Genomic DNA, 15,816 nt, shown 5'->3' with positions numbered 1-15,816 from the left:
ATTAATATTGTGTATGTGTACCACATTTTTTTAATCCATTCATCTGTTGAATGGCACACAGATTGGTTCCATAGCTTGGCTATTATGAATTGAACTGTTAAAACAGTGATGTGGCTTCTTCCCTGTGGTATGCTGAGGAATAGAATTACTGGGTCAAATAGTGGTTCCATTCCAAGTTTCTGAGGAATCTCCATACTGCTTTCCAGAGTGGTTGCACCAAATTGCAGTCACACCAGCAATGTATGAGTGAAATTTTTCCCCACATCCTTGCTAATATTTATTTTTACTTATATTCTTTTATTTGGACTTTTTCCTTTTATTAAATTTTTGGAACCAGGGATTAAACCAAGGGACACTTAAACACTGAGCCACTTCCCCAGCCCTTTTTATTTTTATATTTCATTAAGAGACAGGGTCTTGCTGAGTTGCTTAGGACCTAATTGCTGAGGCTGGCTTTGAACTCAAAATCCTATTGCCTTAGCCTCCCAAGCTGGTGGGATTACAGAAAGGTGCCACCTTACCTGGCTGTTACTTGACAATTGCCATTCTGATTGGTGTGAGTTGGAGTATCAGTGTAGTTTTAATTTTCATTTCTCTAATTGCTAGAAATGTTGAACATTTTTCCATATTTTTTGACCATTTGTATGTCTTCTTCTATGATGTGTCTATTCAGTTCCTTAGCCCATTTATTGATTGGGTTATTTGGGGTGTTTTGGTGTTAAGTTTTTTTTTAATTCTTTATATACCCTGGAGATTAATGCTCTATGTGAAGTGCGGATGGCAAAGATTTTTCTCTCATTCTGTAGGCTCTCTATTCATGTTCTTGATGGTTTCCTTTGCTGTGAAGAAGCTATTTAGTTTGATACCATCCCATTTATTGACTCTTGATTTTACTTCTTGAGCGTTAGGAGACTTATTGAGGAAGTGGGTTCCTGAGCAACATGATAGAATTGGGCCTACTTTTTCTTCTAGTAGGTGCAGGGTCTCTGGTCTAATGCTTAGGTCCTTGATTCACTTTGAGTTATATGCAGAGTAAGAGATAGTCGTCCAAATTCTATCTACTACATAAGGATTTCCAGTTTTCCCAGCACCATTTGTTGATGAGGCTATCTTTTCTCTAATGTATATTTATGGCACCATTATCTAGTACGAGATAACTTTATTGATGTGGATATGTCTCTGTATCTTCTACTTTGTTTCCTTGATCTTCATGTCTGTTCTAGTGCCAATACTATGCCATTTTTTTTTAACTATAGCTTTGTAGTACAATTTAAGATCTAGTATTGTGATGCCAGAGGCATCACTTTTCTCACTAAGAATTGTTTTGGCTATTCTGGGTCTCTTATTTTGCCAAATGAATTTCATGACAGCTTTTTCTCTTTCTATGAAGAACATCACTGGAATTTTAATGGGAACTGCATTACATCTGTATATTGCTTTGGGTACTATGGTCATTTTGACAATATTAATTCTGCCTATTCAAAAACATGGGAGATCTTTTTCATTTTTTAAGGTCTTTGATTTCTTTGTGTTGTGTAGTTTTCATTGTAGAGGTCTTTCAACTCTTTTGTTATATTGATCCCAAAATATTTAAATTTTTTTTGAAGTTATTATGAATGGGATAGTTTTCCTGATTTCTCTTTCAGCTGATTCATCATTGGTGTACAGGAATGTGATTGATTTATGGGTGTTAATTTTATATCCTGCTACTTTGCTGAATTTGTTTATGAGTTCAAGAAGCTTCCTCGTGAGCTGAGGTTGTAGTTTAGTGATAGAGTGCTTGCCTTGCACACATGAGGCACTGAGTTTGATACTCAGCACCACATAAAAATAAAATAAAGGTATTTTGTCCATTTATGAGATTTATATATATGTTTTCTGGTAGAGTATTTGGGTCTTCTAAATATAGACTCATATTGGCAGCAAATAGGGGTAGTTTGAGCTGTTCTTTCCCTAATCATAGCCTTTTAATTTCTTTCTTCTAATTAATTGCTCTGGCTAAGATTTCAAGGACTATGTTGAATAGGAGTGGTGAAAGAGGGCATACCTGTCTTGTTCCAGTTTTTAGAGGGAATGCCTTTAATTTTTTTCCATTTAGAAAAATGTTGGCCTAGGGTTTAGCATATACAACTTTTTCAATTTTGTCAATTGCTTCTTCTGCATCTATTCAGATAATCATGTAGTATTTGTCTTTAAGTCCATTGATGTGATGCATCATGTTTATTGACTTCCGTTATGTTGAATCAACCTTGCATCCCTTTGATGAACCCCACTTGATCATGGTCACTATCTTTTTAATATGTTTTTGTATGTGATTTGTCATTATTTTATTAAGAATTTTTATATCTATGTTCGTCAGGGATATTGGTCTGAAATTTTCTTTCCTTAATGTGTCTTCGTCTGATTTGGGTATCAAGGTGATACCAGCTTCATAGAATTGAGTTTGGAAGGGTGCCTTCCTTTTCTATGTCGTGAAATAATTTGAGAAGGATTGGTGGTAGTTCTTCTTTGAAGATCTGGTAGAACTCAGCTGAAAATCCATCTGGTCTTGGGCTTTTCTTCATTGGTAGGCTTTTAATGGTGTCTTCAATTACATTTCTTGAAATTGATCTGTTTAATTTTTCTATGTCCTCCTGATTCAATTTAGGTAGATCATATGTCTCTAGAAAACATTTCTTTTACCCAGGCCTAAGCTCTACCACCTCCAAGCCGTAACCTTAGTAATAAGGAAAATAGAAACCATGCAATGTTGAGCTTACTTCAGTTTATCTTACAACATACCTACAATAGTGCCCATCTTTGATTTATTTATTAGAATAGTAAATAATGTAACCTGGTATTAATGTGCCAAACATTAGGCTGAACGCTTTACATATAATAATTTATTTCCCAAAGTAATCTTTCAAGTAAGTACTTTTGGTTCCTTTGGTTTTTGTTTTAGGAAAATAAAGCTCAGAGAAGTTCAATAATTTGTCCCAGGTTTACAACTAATGAATGGCAGAAAACAGATTTGGATTCAGATCTATGACTTTGTCACCTGTATTATGGCATCTGCCCAAAGTTCATACGTGACACAATGCAAGAAAGTTTAGAGATGAACTGATACTGGGTTGTAAAAGGATTAACCTAATCAGTGCATCAATCCCTTGATAGGGATTAACTGGTTGGCAAGGTAAGTAACCAAGGATATGCCTTTAAGGTTTATATTTTGTCCCTGGTGAGGAGAGCCCTATCTGCTTTCTGATTGATGCGTTCTGAGCTGCTTTCCTTTGTCACACCCTTCTGCCACGATGTACTGTCTCACCTCCAGCCCCAAGTAATGGAGTCAGGCATCCACGAACTGAAACCTCTGAAATCTTGAACACCATATAAACTTTTCCTACTCTAAAATTCTTCTTCTCACATCTTTTGGTCACAATGGTGAGAAAGTTGACTAAAACGCCCTGCCTAAGGAAAGGGGTCTCCAAAAACCCTCCACTTCTACACAGATGCACCACACTCACAAATTCATTTTCACTACTACATGATTTCTTGTTTTCCTTTCCAGTATGGAGAAAATGTACTTAAATTAATACCCATTAGTGAGAAATATGGCTTATGAACTTAGTGTACTGTAAATATGAATATATACCTATTAGTTATGCCGATAAAATGTTTCAATAAAACGTAAATAAATGGTTTAGATCTTTTTGAAGACATGCATGCTTAAGGATTAAATGACTTCTCTGATTTTCCATGAAAAATAAAAAATACCAGGTAATAGTGATAATAATTACCATCTACCTCTTTTACTTCACCTACAGTAGAAAAGAAAGATAAAATTCCCCGCTTCTTCAATTTTCCAATAACTTCTCACTTGGGCAGAGACTGATTGTTTCAAAGGTGGAAAGCAATTTAGCAGTATCTACAGACACAGCTACCACCTGTAACAAATGAGTCCTCTCTTTAATGGTCCTGACAAATGGAGGCCCTCACTGGTGTCAAAGAGTTTTCTCCCATGACTTCTAATAAAACTCCACCAGCTATCTTCAGTGGCTCTCCCTAAGCCAAATGATTTATTACACTATTTACAAAACTCAATTCCCCACACCTTCAACACCTCTGAACCTTCCCCTTTAGATGTCAGGATTAACTTCAACACTGAAAATGCCATACAAGCTAGAACTTGAGTCTGTCTTGCTCAATATTCTATGCCAAATACAAAGTAGCTGCTGAATCAACATTTATTGTAATAAACAATGGCAAGGAAACAAGTTAGACGATACCATTTGACCGGCATCCATTCTAATAAAATTTCCCTGGAATGGTTACATGAATCTGTTGTTTTGAATACCATCAATTAAGAACTCAAAATATAGAATATAGAGCCTCTATCTTCAAGCTTTAACATAAAAGTAGTTTTTTTTTTAACAATATTCAGTTTGGATTCACTTTAATGTAATAGTTTTGTTTTGTTTTGTTTTGTTTTGGTGCTGGGGATTGAACCCAGGACCTGTGCATACAAAGCAAGCATTCTACCAACCGAGCTATATACCCAGCCCTCCTCATTTTAATATTTTCAATATCACTTTTTCTCATTTCTTCTGGTTAAAAAGAAACCTCAAACAACCAAAGAATAATTTCTATGTTTTAAATCTACACATATAATATTTTTAATATAACTAAACCTGTATCTTTAACAACTACATTTCTTCAGATCAGAATGTAGTTTCCTAAATCCAAAAAAGGATGTAAGTTCTATCTGTAGTTCATAAACCACTTGTCAATCACTGACATAATTCAAGAACACCATACATATTTATCACTGCATTCATTTTTAAACAAATATTGCAAAAAGATTACACACAATGTGAGAAATGTCACCTAAATGCTAAAAACCTGGTAAATATCAATTCTTAATGGTAGATTCCTTTCTATCATTAAAATAAATATCAGCTTCCTGTCTACTTTCAATTTTGCTGAATGCCATCCACTTACAAATTAAACTATAATAACTCAAAATATCCAGTTATATTTTGCCTATAATTTCTCAATTTTTCCCACTTCTGAAATTCATAATTTATTTGACAAATTCAATATAAAAACTATTTACAAACCTCCACCCATCCTTTTGGAGATAACTGAAGGCTCCATCGACAACGCTTGCAAAGAACTGTCCTCCTGTGATGAAGAGGGTGTTAATGGTGACTAGTCGGCCTCTTAGATTGGGTGGCGAGACCTCCGCAATGTACACTGGCACTGTCATAGATGCAATGCCTAGAAAGAACGTGAAAAGTGACCATTAGACACTTAAGCAAGATTTCCATTGTTACAAATATTAACAGAGAATTAAGACATATACCTATGGGCTTGGTTTTCTACTTCAAACAAAAATTACCACATATTTGAAGCTTGTGTTTATAACTAATAGGGTACCACTGAAGATAAGTACGTTGGATACTGACTCAGGCTACCATTTTTTTTATTATCATTTGAAAGCCTATAAATAAAGGTACCTCTGAAGACCTCAAATAACATTAGAATGTATAAGTGTTCACTATAAATTTTAAGGTCTAAAAATACAAAAATTCTCTCTAGAAAGAATATCATTACTGAAATATGTTTGCTCTATATAGAAATGTAATCAGACAATGATAAAAATAAAAATTATCCCAGAATACATATTAACTATTCAAAATCGTTATTTCCAACAAACACAGCAAAGCTTTAAGTTGGATTACTCATAAAACCCATATTAAGTTACCCTATTCAATTGTCTAGTTTACATTTCAGAAATGGCTTAGAAATTGGAAAGTACCTTAAGGAATTTACAGTTCACAAAAATACATGATGTTAGACATAAAATAAAGTTTCATGGCTAAGGTGTATTTAGTTACATTGGCTTCAAATTTTTTCTCTATTTAAAATTAATGTGACACTAGTATGGCAATTTGTAAATCAATGGATGTGTAACTGATGTGATTCTGCAATCTGGGTATGGGGTGAAGGTGGGAGTTCATAACCCACTTGAATCAAAGTGTGGAATATGATATGTCAAGAAATTTGTAATGTTTTGAACAACCCACAATAAAAAATTTAAAAAAATAAAATAAAATTAATGTGGCATGATCTCTGGCATTAGCTTTAACTTCACTGATCATCAGAATCACTGTGTGCTTTTTCTGTTTGTTTGTTTTAATGAAGATGCCCTCACCTTACCTCAAGACTACCAAATTGAAAACTATACAGATGGAAGATGGGTTTGGTTTCAAAAATCCTCCAGAAGTGATCTTGACATTCACTATGTTATTTTTTAAAATATTTATTTATTCATTCATTTATTTAGTTATAGGTGGACAAAATACCTTTGTTTTTATGTGGTGCTGAGGATCAAACCCAGTGCCTCATACATGCTAGGCAACCCCTTTATCGCTGAGCCACAACACAGCCCTCACTGTGTTATTTTAAAAACTCAAGTTCTATGGTGCAGAACTTTGAGTCAATAAAAAAAAAAAATGTTTTAAAGAAAACCTCAGCCCTGCCCGCCACATCTATCTCACTCCCATGTGGCACTTCCAATTTCCAGGTATGTCTGCTTATGTAGATTAAAACTAATATCTAATCAATACTCACCAAGACCTCATTGGGAAAACAAAAAAGAGCAGGGTTATTAACAAAAATTTAGTTGCTTTTTATCTGTAGCTGTCAAGAGCCATCCATGGACTACGTGTGGACCAAATCGACATGGAAGCCCACTGAATAGAAAAATCTAGTATTTGGGACCTTCCAGTGGCAATCCCACTGGTTAACACCGCCATACACATGAGTCTTATTCAGCTCTGCCAACTCCCACACAGCATTGGAGATGGTACTGTAGCTACACAGCCTCTCTGAGATGTGTGTAGCCTGCCAAGATGCCAATCAACCAGTTGACTGCAAGACATCAAGAAGCAAGACTCTGCCCCTGAAACCTTATCCCTGCCTTTGATATACCTCCTTAAATAAACCACTGGAGCCATTTTTTAATTATTCTGTTCCAGCTCCTAAAAGGACTGGAAGGATCTCCCAGGCACTCTGCTTTAAAACCTATTCTGACTCTGTCTTTTATTTCTTCACTAATTATTTCAGACTATTTTCTCAGGTGTATTATCCCCTCCTGACCAGGAGAAATTACCCTGGCCAGGCTCTGGCTGCCTTGCAATATGTAGCCATCATAAATCAATTCCTACATTAAGCCAGAATATTCATAAGCTGCACAATAGACACGTGTAGAATTACTTCTAATGAAATAATTTTTATGACATCAAAAAAAAAAGTCTGTATTAAAGAAAATAGCACCAAAAAACCTGTATAGCTTGTTTTCTTTAAGAGGGATGTTGAGTGTGCTGTCACATTCAATAAAACAGACACAATTCTAGTCTGGGTAACAGTAATAGTTGTGCTTCTCAATATTTTTTTTTTTTTCAGCGCTGGGAATCCAACCTAAAGCCTCACATATACTAGGCAAGCACTCTACCACCCCCAACCAAATGATTTTTGCTTATTGATGGCTGGTATAAATCATACAGCTTTTTCTCATTTCCCTCCGTATGCAGTAATAGAGGCCTGCCTCCACCGTGTGTTTTGGACTACAGGGTACTCATTTGGTGAACAGAATTCCCTCCTGATGTCACAGCAGTGTGTAGTTTCACCTATTATAAGTTTTTCTTTGTTTTATTTGCTTTGTTCTATCTTTGAGTAAGGCAAATAAATGGACAAATAGACAAACTTTATTTAAGAAACACATTTACTTCTAGAAAGTTCACTGTATTGTTGCAAAACTACTAATAAGTAGCTATTAATTTTGCACACAAGTCAAAGAAATAAAAATACTTTCTACCAATGTCTCTGCTACTTTCAGCGTATGGAAATAATAACCTTTATTATTCATTGAATAAGAAAGTGTCATTATGGGCTGGGGATGTGGCTCAAGCAGTAACACGCTCGCCTGGCATGAGCGGGGCGCTGGGTTCAATCCTCAGCCCCACATAAAATAAAGACGTGTGTCCACTGAAAACTGAAAAATAAATATTAAAAAATTCTCTCTCTCTCTTCTCTCTTCTCTATCTTTTAAAAAAAGAAGAAAGTGTCATTAGACACAGTATGAATTATCTTTTCAATTAAATCATCAACTAAACAGCTAAAAATTTTCATTTGACTTACTACTGAGTTTAATAGCATAGACCACCTAAAATGCCCTTTGCCTAATTTCCTACAAATGTCAATGAGTTAACTTTATATTCTTATTCTTTTACTATTAAAACATTTCAATTAAAAGTCAAAAATCAAACACTAATTTATTATTTGTATTTCTTTTTCTGCACTGGTCTAGCTGTAAACAAGAATTCAGCTGCTCTCTCCAGCCAAGGGTCTTTAACTGAGCCATCTAACCCATGGAGCATGGGATATCAGGAAGGTGGATTTTAGGCAATGTGTGCTTGTCACAAAATCCATAAATCTTACAAGAACTGCACACATGTCCTTATGCCCTTGATTGTTTAGGATAAATACCAGAGCATTAAAAGTAACAGGTAATGGCAAAGGAAAAAGACAGAGGAACTATAAAAAGTCAGAGCCATTGTATTCAGAGTTGGAAAGAACCCCAAAAGATCTATCCAACGAGTGCTCACACACTGACTTAACTACAACTGCCTACATTCTGTCAGATATTTTATGTGGACTGATTGTCATTAATCTTTAGCACACCTCTATTAAGGACATGTAATTATTCCCATTATGTAAAGAAGAACTTTACCCTGGGGCAAGTAAGTTGAAGAACCAGAATTAAAAACCGACAGATTCCAGTCCCAGTTTTGAAGGCTATACTGAGTGATCAGCATGGATGAAGGCAGGCTCATGAATCAGTAGGTTTCAACTCCAACATTTCCACTTACCAGCTGGTTAAAATTACATAAACCTTCTGGGTCTCCAGTTCCTAATCCAGAATATGGGAACAAAATTCCTTCATAGGGGTTGACAAAAGTCAATATTAAATAGAGTAAAGCACTTAAAACTATACCCAGCTTACAGAAGGCAGCCAATAATTATCAACATTCATCTCTAGTTATAAGGCATCTCAATTTTCAATTCAGTTCAATCTGTGTTTGGTGTTGATGTTAAGAGGCCGGGCATGATAGCACACGCCTGTAATCCCAGTGGCTCAGGAGGCAGGAGAATCAAGAGTTCAAAGCCAGCCTCAGCAACTTAGGCCCTAAGCAACTCAGCAAGACTCTGTCTCAAAATAAAATATATTCTTTGGGCTGGGGATGTGGCTCGGTGGTTAGACCTCTGGGTTCAATCCCCAGTAACAAAAAAAAATAGAAGAGTATACATAAACAACAATGCCCCTGCTATGAAGGAAACTAGATGCAACCCTTATATAGAAAAGCATGTAATCAAATGAGTAATTTAAGACACATGGTAAGGGCCATATCAAAGCCATTTGCTGAGCTTTACCTGGTGATGCTGACAAATGTTGCCTGCTGATGATAATTAGGGGGCAGCTAGGAAAGGCTGGACAGACAATTCAACACAGAAGAGAATAAGTTTAAGAATGTAAACAACACAGGGTTTCCTCAGAGATAAACAGAAAATGTGAGGCAGAATGTGAGTGAAGATAGATGGTAGATAAAAATTAAATTTTGAATGTTGCATCCAGTAACCAATGAGTATTTGTAGAACACTGAATCTGAGCGGAACAGCTCACTAAACATGGCGGAGTCTGCACTGTATGAGGCAGAGACACCTTCTGTCCTCATGCAGCTTAGGGTCTCTGGGAAGTGTAAGGAACATGAGTGTATAGTAAAGGGAACGAGGAGTCAGAGAGGCCCTGATAAAGAATTCATATGTAGGCTGCAATCTGGTGAAAGAGTAAGCTGGGGGGGGTGGGGGGGCAGGCCAAGAGGCACTTTAGACAATCAGACCTGCTTACACAAAGGCCTTGAGGAAGAAAGAAATGCACCCTGCTGAGGAAAGGGAATGATTTTCTGAGAGATGGGCGGTGACCAATCAGACTATACAGGAACTGAAAGGCCAAATTAAGGATTTGGTACTCAGAAGCCTATGAATGGTGTGAAAGAGAAAAAGGCAAGATCAGATTCAGTTTTTTAAAGGATGATTCTTTTTGGGGTGTGGGGAATTGATCTCAAGGGACCAACAATGCATGGACATAGAGTGAAACAGATGAGAGAACCATCAATTTACTATTCAAACTACAGAGCATCTGGATGGAATGAAATGGAGACAGAAAGAAGTGGTAGACAGTGTTAAGATGAAAAAGGCAACTAGGAGCATGCTGGTACATGTAGACAGGAATACCCAGGAAGCAGCAAGTTCGGATGGCAGATAATCAGGTCATATTGCAGTGTGCCTGAATCACAAGTGCTCTGTAACCAACAGAGCACCTTATAAGTGTGCCAGAAGTACAGGCAACTTATGAGTGTTCTCAGCCTCCCCATTTCTCCATCCAAAGAAAGTCTTTGCTAGAATAACTGACCTCTTTCCTCTCTCTTCCTCAAAGGATAATTTGGATTTTGTCAGCTAGTTCTTGATCCCTTATCATGTTAGGCAAAAAAAGAGTGAGGGTAGGCAAGGCAAAAGATCTGATTTGTGGGGAGAAGTTCAGAAGAAAAAGGCTGGAGAGAGTTGCAAGTGATAGGCTCAGGGGGAGTCTGGGGAAAATGGGAGCCTGTGTCAAAGGGACTGAGACCAGTTGGGGAGGAGAGGGGATGAAGGATTTTAAGAACTGCTGCTGAGTTATAACCTACATGCTATTATATTCTTCAAGAGATATAAGTTAAGAGCAAGTACAGCTTTTCAATTGCTTTCAGTGACTGGACTGTATTTCTTTAAGAGCAACTTCAAATAGATTTGGTCAATAAAGCTTAGAAGTTCACAAGTACCTGAAGCCCAAAAGGTGGTTCTGTGCGCATGGTACACAGAACTGTGACTATGGGAATGGATAAAGACCACTTTATCAGAAAAGGAGTAAGAATGCCCAGAACAAAATGCAGTTCTGAAAACTTCCAGCATTTAAGGAACTGCTAGAAGGGGGGAGTGGGAGGTAGATGATGAGCAAGCATCTACAGTATCCATGAATACCATGTTATTTCTAAAGGCTTTCCAAGTCAATTATTTTATCATCTTGGATCATCCTATCCATAGGTAGGTGAGAGATATCAGGCATTTCCCTATAAAACATAAAGAAACCCAGCTTCAGCAATAGACATAAGGAGATTTTCATAAAGTTACACAGAAGTTAACGTCAAAGTGAGCCTTGCGGATTTAGGTTCCCAACCTTTGAAAAGCACCATCAAAGACCAGGCGTCATAAGCACCATCAAAGACCAGGCATCATGTCTCTGTTTAGAACATAATCCTTTGAAAAAGGCTAAGAACCACTTTATTTTTTTACCCTATCATCCACGCTATATGCACATAAGAGTCCAAGGGGCAGAAAGGTCTTTCCTCTTTCCTATCTCTCCTGCCTGCTATTTATGCCGCCACCATGCTAAAGAGCTTAGGACAATGAGTAAGAAAAAGAAGAACTTGATATAATTATTTGTATAATTTTGAGCTAGACAAATTTAAACCCATAATACTGCTACATAAATTGGAGTAGTACCAAGTTCCATGTTCCCTCTATTCACCTGGGTTCAACAGGCATCTTTTAAGCCCCTTCTTATTAATTCTGCTTGCTACTTAAAAAACAATGCATCAAACCATAATTTATGGGTTCCCAAACATGAAGCCTACTTTTGAAAAACTTCAGCTATTAAGGCTATATTACCCTGAAACTTTCCCAAGACAAATCTAACAAAAGACAGTTAAGTAAAACCCCTAGATAGGACAGTTTGTTTTAAATTACTATTATGTATATGTATAACTCAGCCCTATATTTAAATAAACCATGGAAACATTCAATTAAGTATGTAAAAACTTCCGCAGTTATTAGCCTAAGAAAAGACTTGGGCTGGGCTTGTGGCTCAGTGGTAGGTAGAGTGCTTGCTGAGCCTGGGCTGGATTCTGTGATTCTGGGTTGGATCCTCAGAACCATATAAAAATAAAAATAAAGGTATTGTGTCCATTTACAACATTTTTTTAAAAAAAGAAAAAACTCATATTTCTGCTCTGGCATTATAGCACAAAGAATATAGTGTTAAGATCCCCAAAATTAAGAAATAAGCATTTCAGAAAGGTAAATAGCAAGTAATACAAGAATTTAAGAAGAGTTCTATGAAGGGCTTTTATTTCTTCCATTCTCCAATCACTAATTCAATAAAAGAAATGCCTGGGGAAAGAAAAAGTAAGTTTTTAATAGTCCACACTAAACTCATGAATTGAAATTAACAGAAGAAATGCAGTGGTACAAGTTACTAGAGTAAACATAACCACAAAAATCCATGTTGGTATTGTCTCTTGAGAAGTTCGAGATTCTTCAAAATAGAAGTTTACATCGATGAAAACTCATCATCATGATCAGCTTGAAGAGTTTCATCAGAAAACAGAACCTTAGACAACACAGTGCAACCAGATTCAGACCCTGCCATGCCGCCAAGCTGATTCACCACCTAAACTGCACAAAACCCTCTTGAGTGCAGAAGTTAGCTTTTAAAAGCTGCTGGAAACCCTTTTAAAGGTCTGAGTCAGAGGTATAAGTAATTTCATAACCAAATAGCATTAGAAAATCCTGTTGTGATGGATAAATACCCATGAATCACAGCAGTCTCTCAGCATGATAAGCCATGCAGCAACTAATTAGCTTCTTAGAAGTGCATGAAGCTACCTTCTAATAATAATGTTTCTTGAACAAGAAGGATTATGATGTCCTAATTTCATTTTGTAAATTACTGCTTTATCATCTCTAACAAAAAAACTTTAATGAAAAGAAACAGAGTCTAAGAAAACTGTATCCCTCACTCTAGTTGTTTGGGTTTGGCTGTCTTGGCCACCACTGATATGTCTGCATTCTTCTAAATAGTCAAGTGTCCATAGTTACCAGATTGTCAACACAACACAAAATTCAGTTTTCACTTTTTTCTACTAAGGCTTAAGGCACTCTCAGAAGATGCTGGGCAACTTCAAAGTGCACCCAAGACAGAAAAAAAAAAAAAAAATGCCTACAGCACAAAACTCAGGTAAAGGAAGATTCTGTCTTTGGGGATAACTAACAAAGCTAATGTTTTTCATCCTTAAAGGGCTTTTATCAAAGCATTAAAAACATATTGGCATCTGCTCCGTGCAATCTCTCATGACCTAAAATGACCTCTCCCTTTAGATTACTTGAGAATCTATCGATCTGCCCATGTCTCTTTTCCACTGGCAACATCTCAATAAAGACCATATCACAGTTGTTTCTTCAAACAGGACCAACTACAAGCTTGTTAATGGAATGATCCTATCTCACATTATCTTTTGTACTATCACTTGCCTAAAGGTCAAGCCTAGGCCCGGGCATGGAATAAGCACTTAAAAGTTATTGATTAGTACTGTGGGATGTAGACACAAAACCATATTCTTTTAAATTAGTGTTAACCAATTGGCTTTAAACTAAAAATGATGTTTTATAGGAAAAAATCTGGAAATAACAGGTAAGAAGGTAAATAAAAATTACAACTAATCATCCACAGGTGACCACTATTGAAATTTGGTTATAACATTCAATGTTTTTTCCACAAGTCAATAACTTCCATTTAATGTGCTGCAAGCATTTTTCCTCTCTTCAAGCTTCTGACATTAATACACAGGTACCATAAATACAGATGGTAACTGAGTGCAAGATGTTATGTATCCAACCATCTTCAAAACAATTAGGATACAGCACAGTACTGAGACCAAAGAAAATAGCTAAGCAAAGGACATCCCTACACCACCACATATAACAATCTGGACACCGATCTGGAACCACTGCAGTACATAATCATTTTAAGTAACAGTGTAATATTCCAATATTCCAACATAGATACTACTAAAATGGAGATAACCATCTCCTTCTTGTTCCATATTTAAGTCTACATACATCAGGATGAGAAGCTACAATTTTTAGTTATCAGATGTTCTGCCTTCCAGGGAGAATATTCATGAATGAAATTAACTTTGAGTTTAGTCCCAAGGAAGAAGAGTGTCATAAAGATGAGAAGTATTCCTGAAAGACAAAGATGGGAAAGGGCAGGAAAATAACACTAAAAATGATAGAATTTTTTGATGGGAAGAGATGGCAAATAAACTAATATATATTCAAGAAATTTCCTGAGATAGGATTGAAGAGGTTATAAATATGAGAGAGAGAAAGAGAGACAGAGAGCACTGTATGAAGTGCTGGGAAAGCAAAAGCAGTATTCTTTTACACCTGACAAATGGAATGCACAAAGGTTAATAAGAAATCAATATGCTTCCCCAAGGCAGTGAATTCAGCAAGCCTGAACACAGTGGTGCTCTGTCATATTAAACTATTCAACATCTAGAGCAAACACTCTGAGGGCAACACACACTCAGAATATAAACAGGAGCTAAAAGGTGGTCAATCACCCAAATGCAGATTATAATTGAACAGGTGTCCATAGAACAAATGCACAAGGGATATGTACTAGAATTTGGGTGTAGAAATACACACCCAATAGATATACAAGGTTGATAAGTAAAACAGAAGGAACTACTAGAATAAATGAACACAGCCCCCCAGTTTTTATAACATTTTTCAATGTAAAAGAAGATATGGCCTTGCCTAAAGCAGGGAGGAAAACCATGAGTAGCAAATCAATGTAAATAAAAAGACAACAGAATAAAATTAAACAGAGAAATGGGTCAGGAACTGCAACAACACTAAAAATTTTATAGCAAAAAATATAAATAACAGCAGAAATAAACACCATCCTGAAGGCAGTAAAGAAATGAAGCTGTGTGAAAGTAGAATCAGAAATATGGAACATCATTATGAGATGTTCTCTAGAAATGGAAAGAAAATGATAAACGATATTGTTACAAGGGAGATCTCTATAAGAGAAATAAATGGGCCCAGTAGGTACTAACAGCTAGACACATCCTGGGAAAACCTAGGATTTTAAAGGTTAATGAATACTTATTATCATTATTTGCTATAAAATAGGACAGAAAGGAAAAAACAGCTTATACCCACAAAGTAATAAAAATTAGGCAGCATGAAATGCTACAAAGAACAATTACAGGTATTTGAGGGGGAATATGATGCAAGAATTTCATACTTTACAGAGTTATCCTTCAGGGCATGTGAAAGCCATTTTCAGACTAAAAGAAACCAAGACAGACCACCCATATATTATTTTTGAAGCAACCTTTAAATGAATCCTAAGATTTAGCAACTTCGAGGTCTGAAGGTTCATTTGGAAGTCTCAGAGGAAACGTCTTCAAGTACTTTGCACGACAGAAATCTGGCTGAACAAGTAGAATACTGATTTCTTCCCATGGTTCCTTTCTTTTCTCTGCAACACCTTTCTTGAGCTACATAGGAATAATTTCTTGAATTTTCTGATCACCACCTCAAAGCATTAGCTGGTATTTTTGTGTTCCAGTATTTGGTAATAATGGCAAAACACTTTACTTAGTTGAAACACTATGTCTGAATACTTATTCAATAAAAATTTCAACTTATTTTTTAATGTTCAAAGACGCCCACACAAAACAAACACAATGTCCATCTTAAATATCAAAGATTTCCATTAATAATTCCCTGTGGCTCTAAAACTGAATAATCCTGGGCTTTTGAGTTTTGTAATATGGTAAAGAAATTAAAAATCATATAAGCACCCACCAACAATTATCATCC

General features: G+C 36.2%; 1 protein-coding gene across 1 annotated transcript in view; it reads right to left on the bottom strand.

Moving 5' to 3' along the window:
* Slc2a13 (solute carrier family 2 member 13) overlaps nucleotides 1-15,816 on the bottom strand; it is a 336,133-nt gene that overhangs the window by 287,656 nt on the left and 32,661 nt on the right. The window contains exon 2 of the mRNA XM_027934245.2: nucleotides 5,097-5,256. Coding sequence (XP_027790046.2) covers nucleotides 5,097-5,256 — 160 coding nt within the window. The remainder of the gene's footprint in view (nucleotides 1-5,096; nucleotides 5,257-15,816) is intronic.

Source organism: Marmota flaviventris, chromosome 3 (genome assembly GCF_047511675.1).
Source record: "Marmota flaviventris isolate mMarFla1 chromosome 3, mMarFla1.hap1, whole genome shotgun sequence".
NCBI lineage: Eukaryota > Metazoa > Chordata > Mammalia > Rodentia > Sciuridae > Marmota > Marmota flaviventris.
The sequence above is the reverse complement of the archived record's forward strand: the minus strand, read 5'-3'. Positions and strand labels throughout refer to the sequence as shown.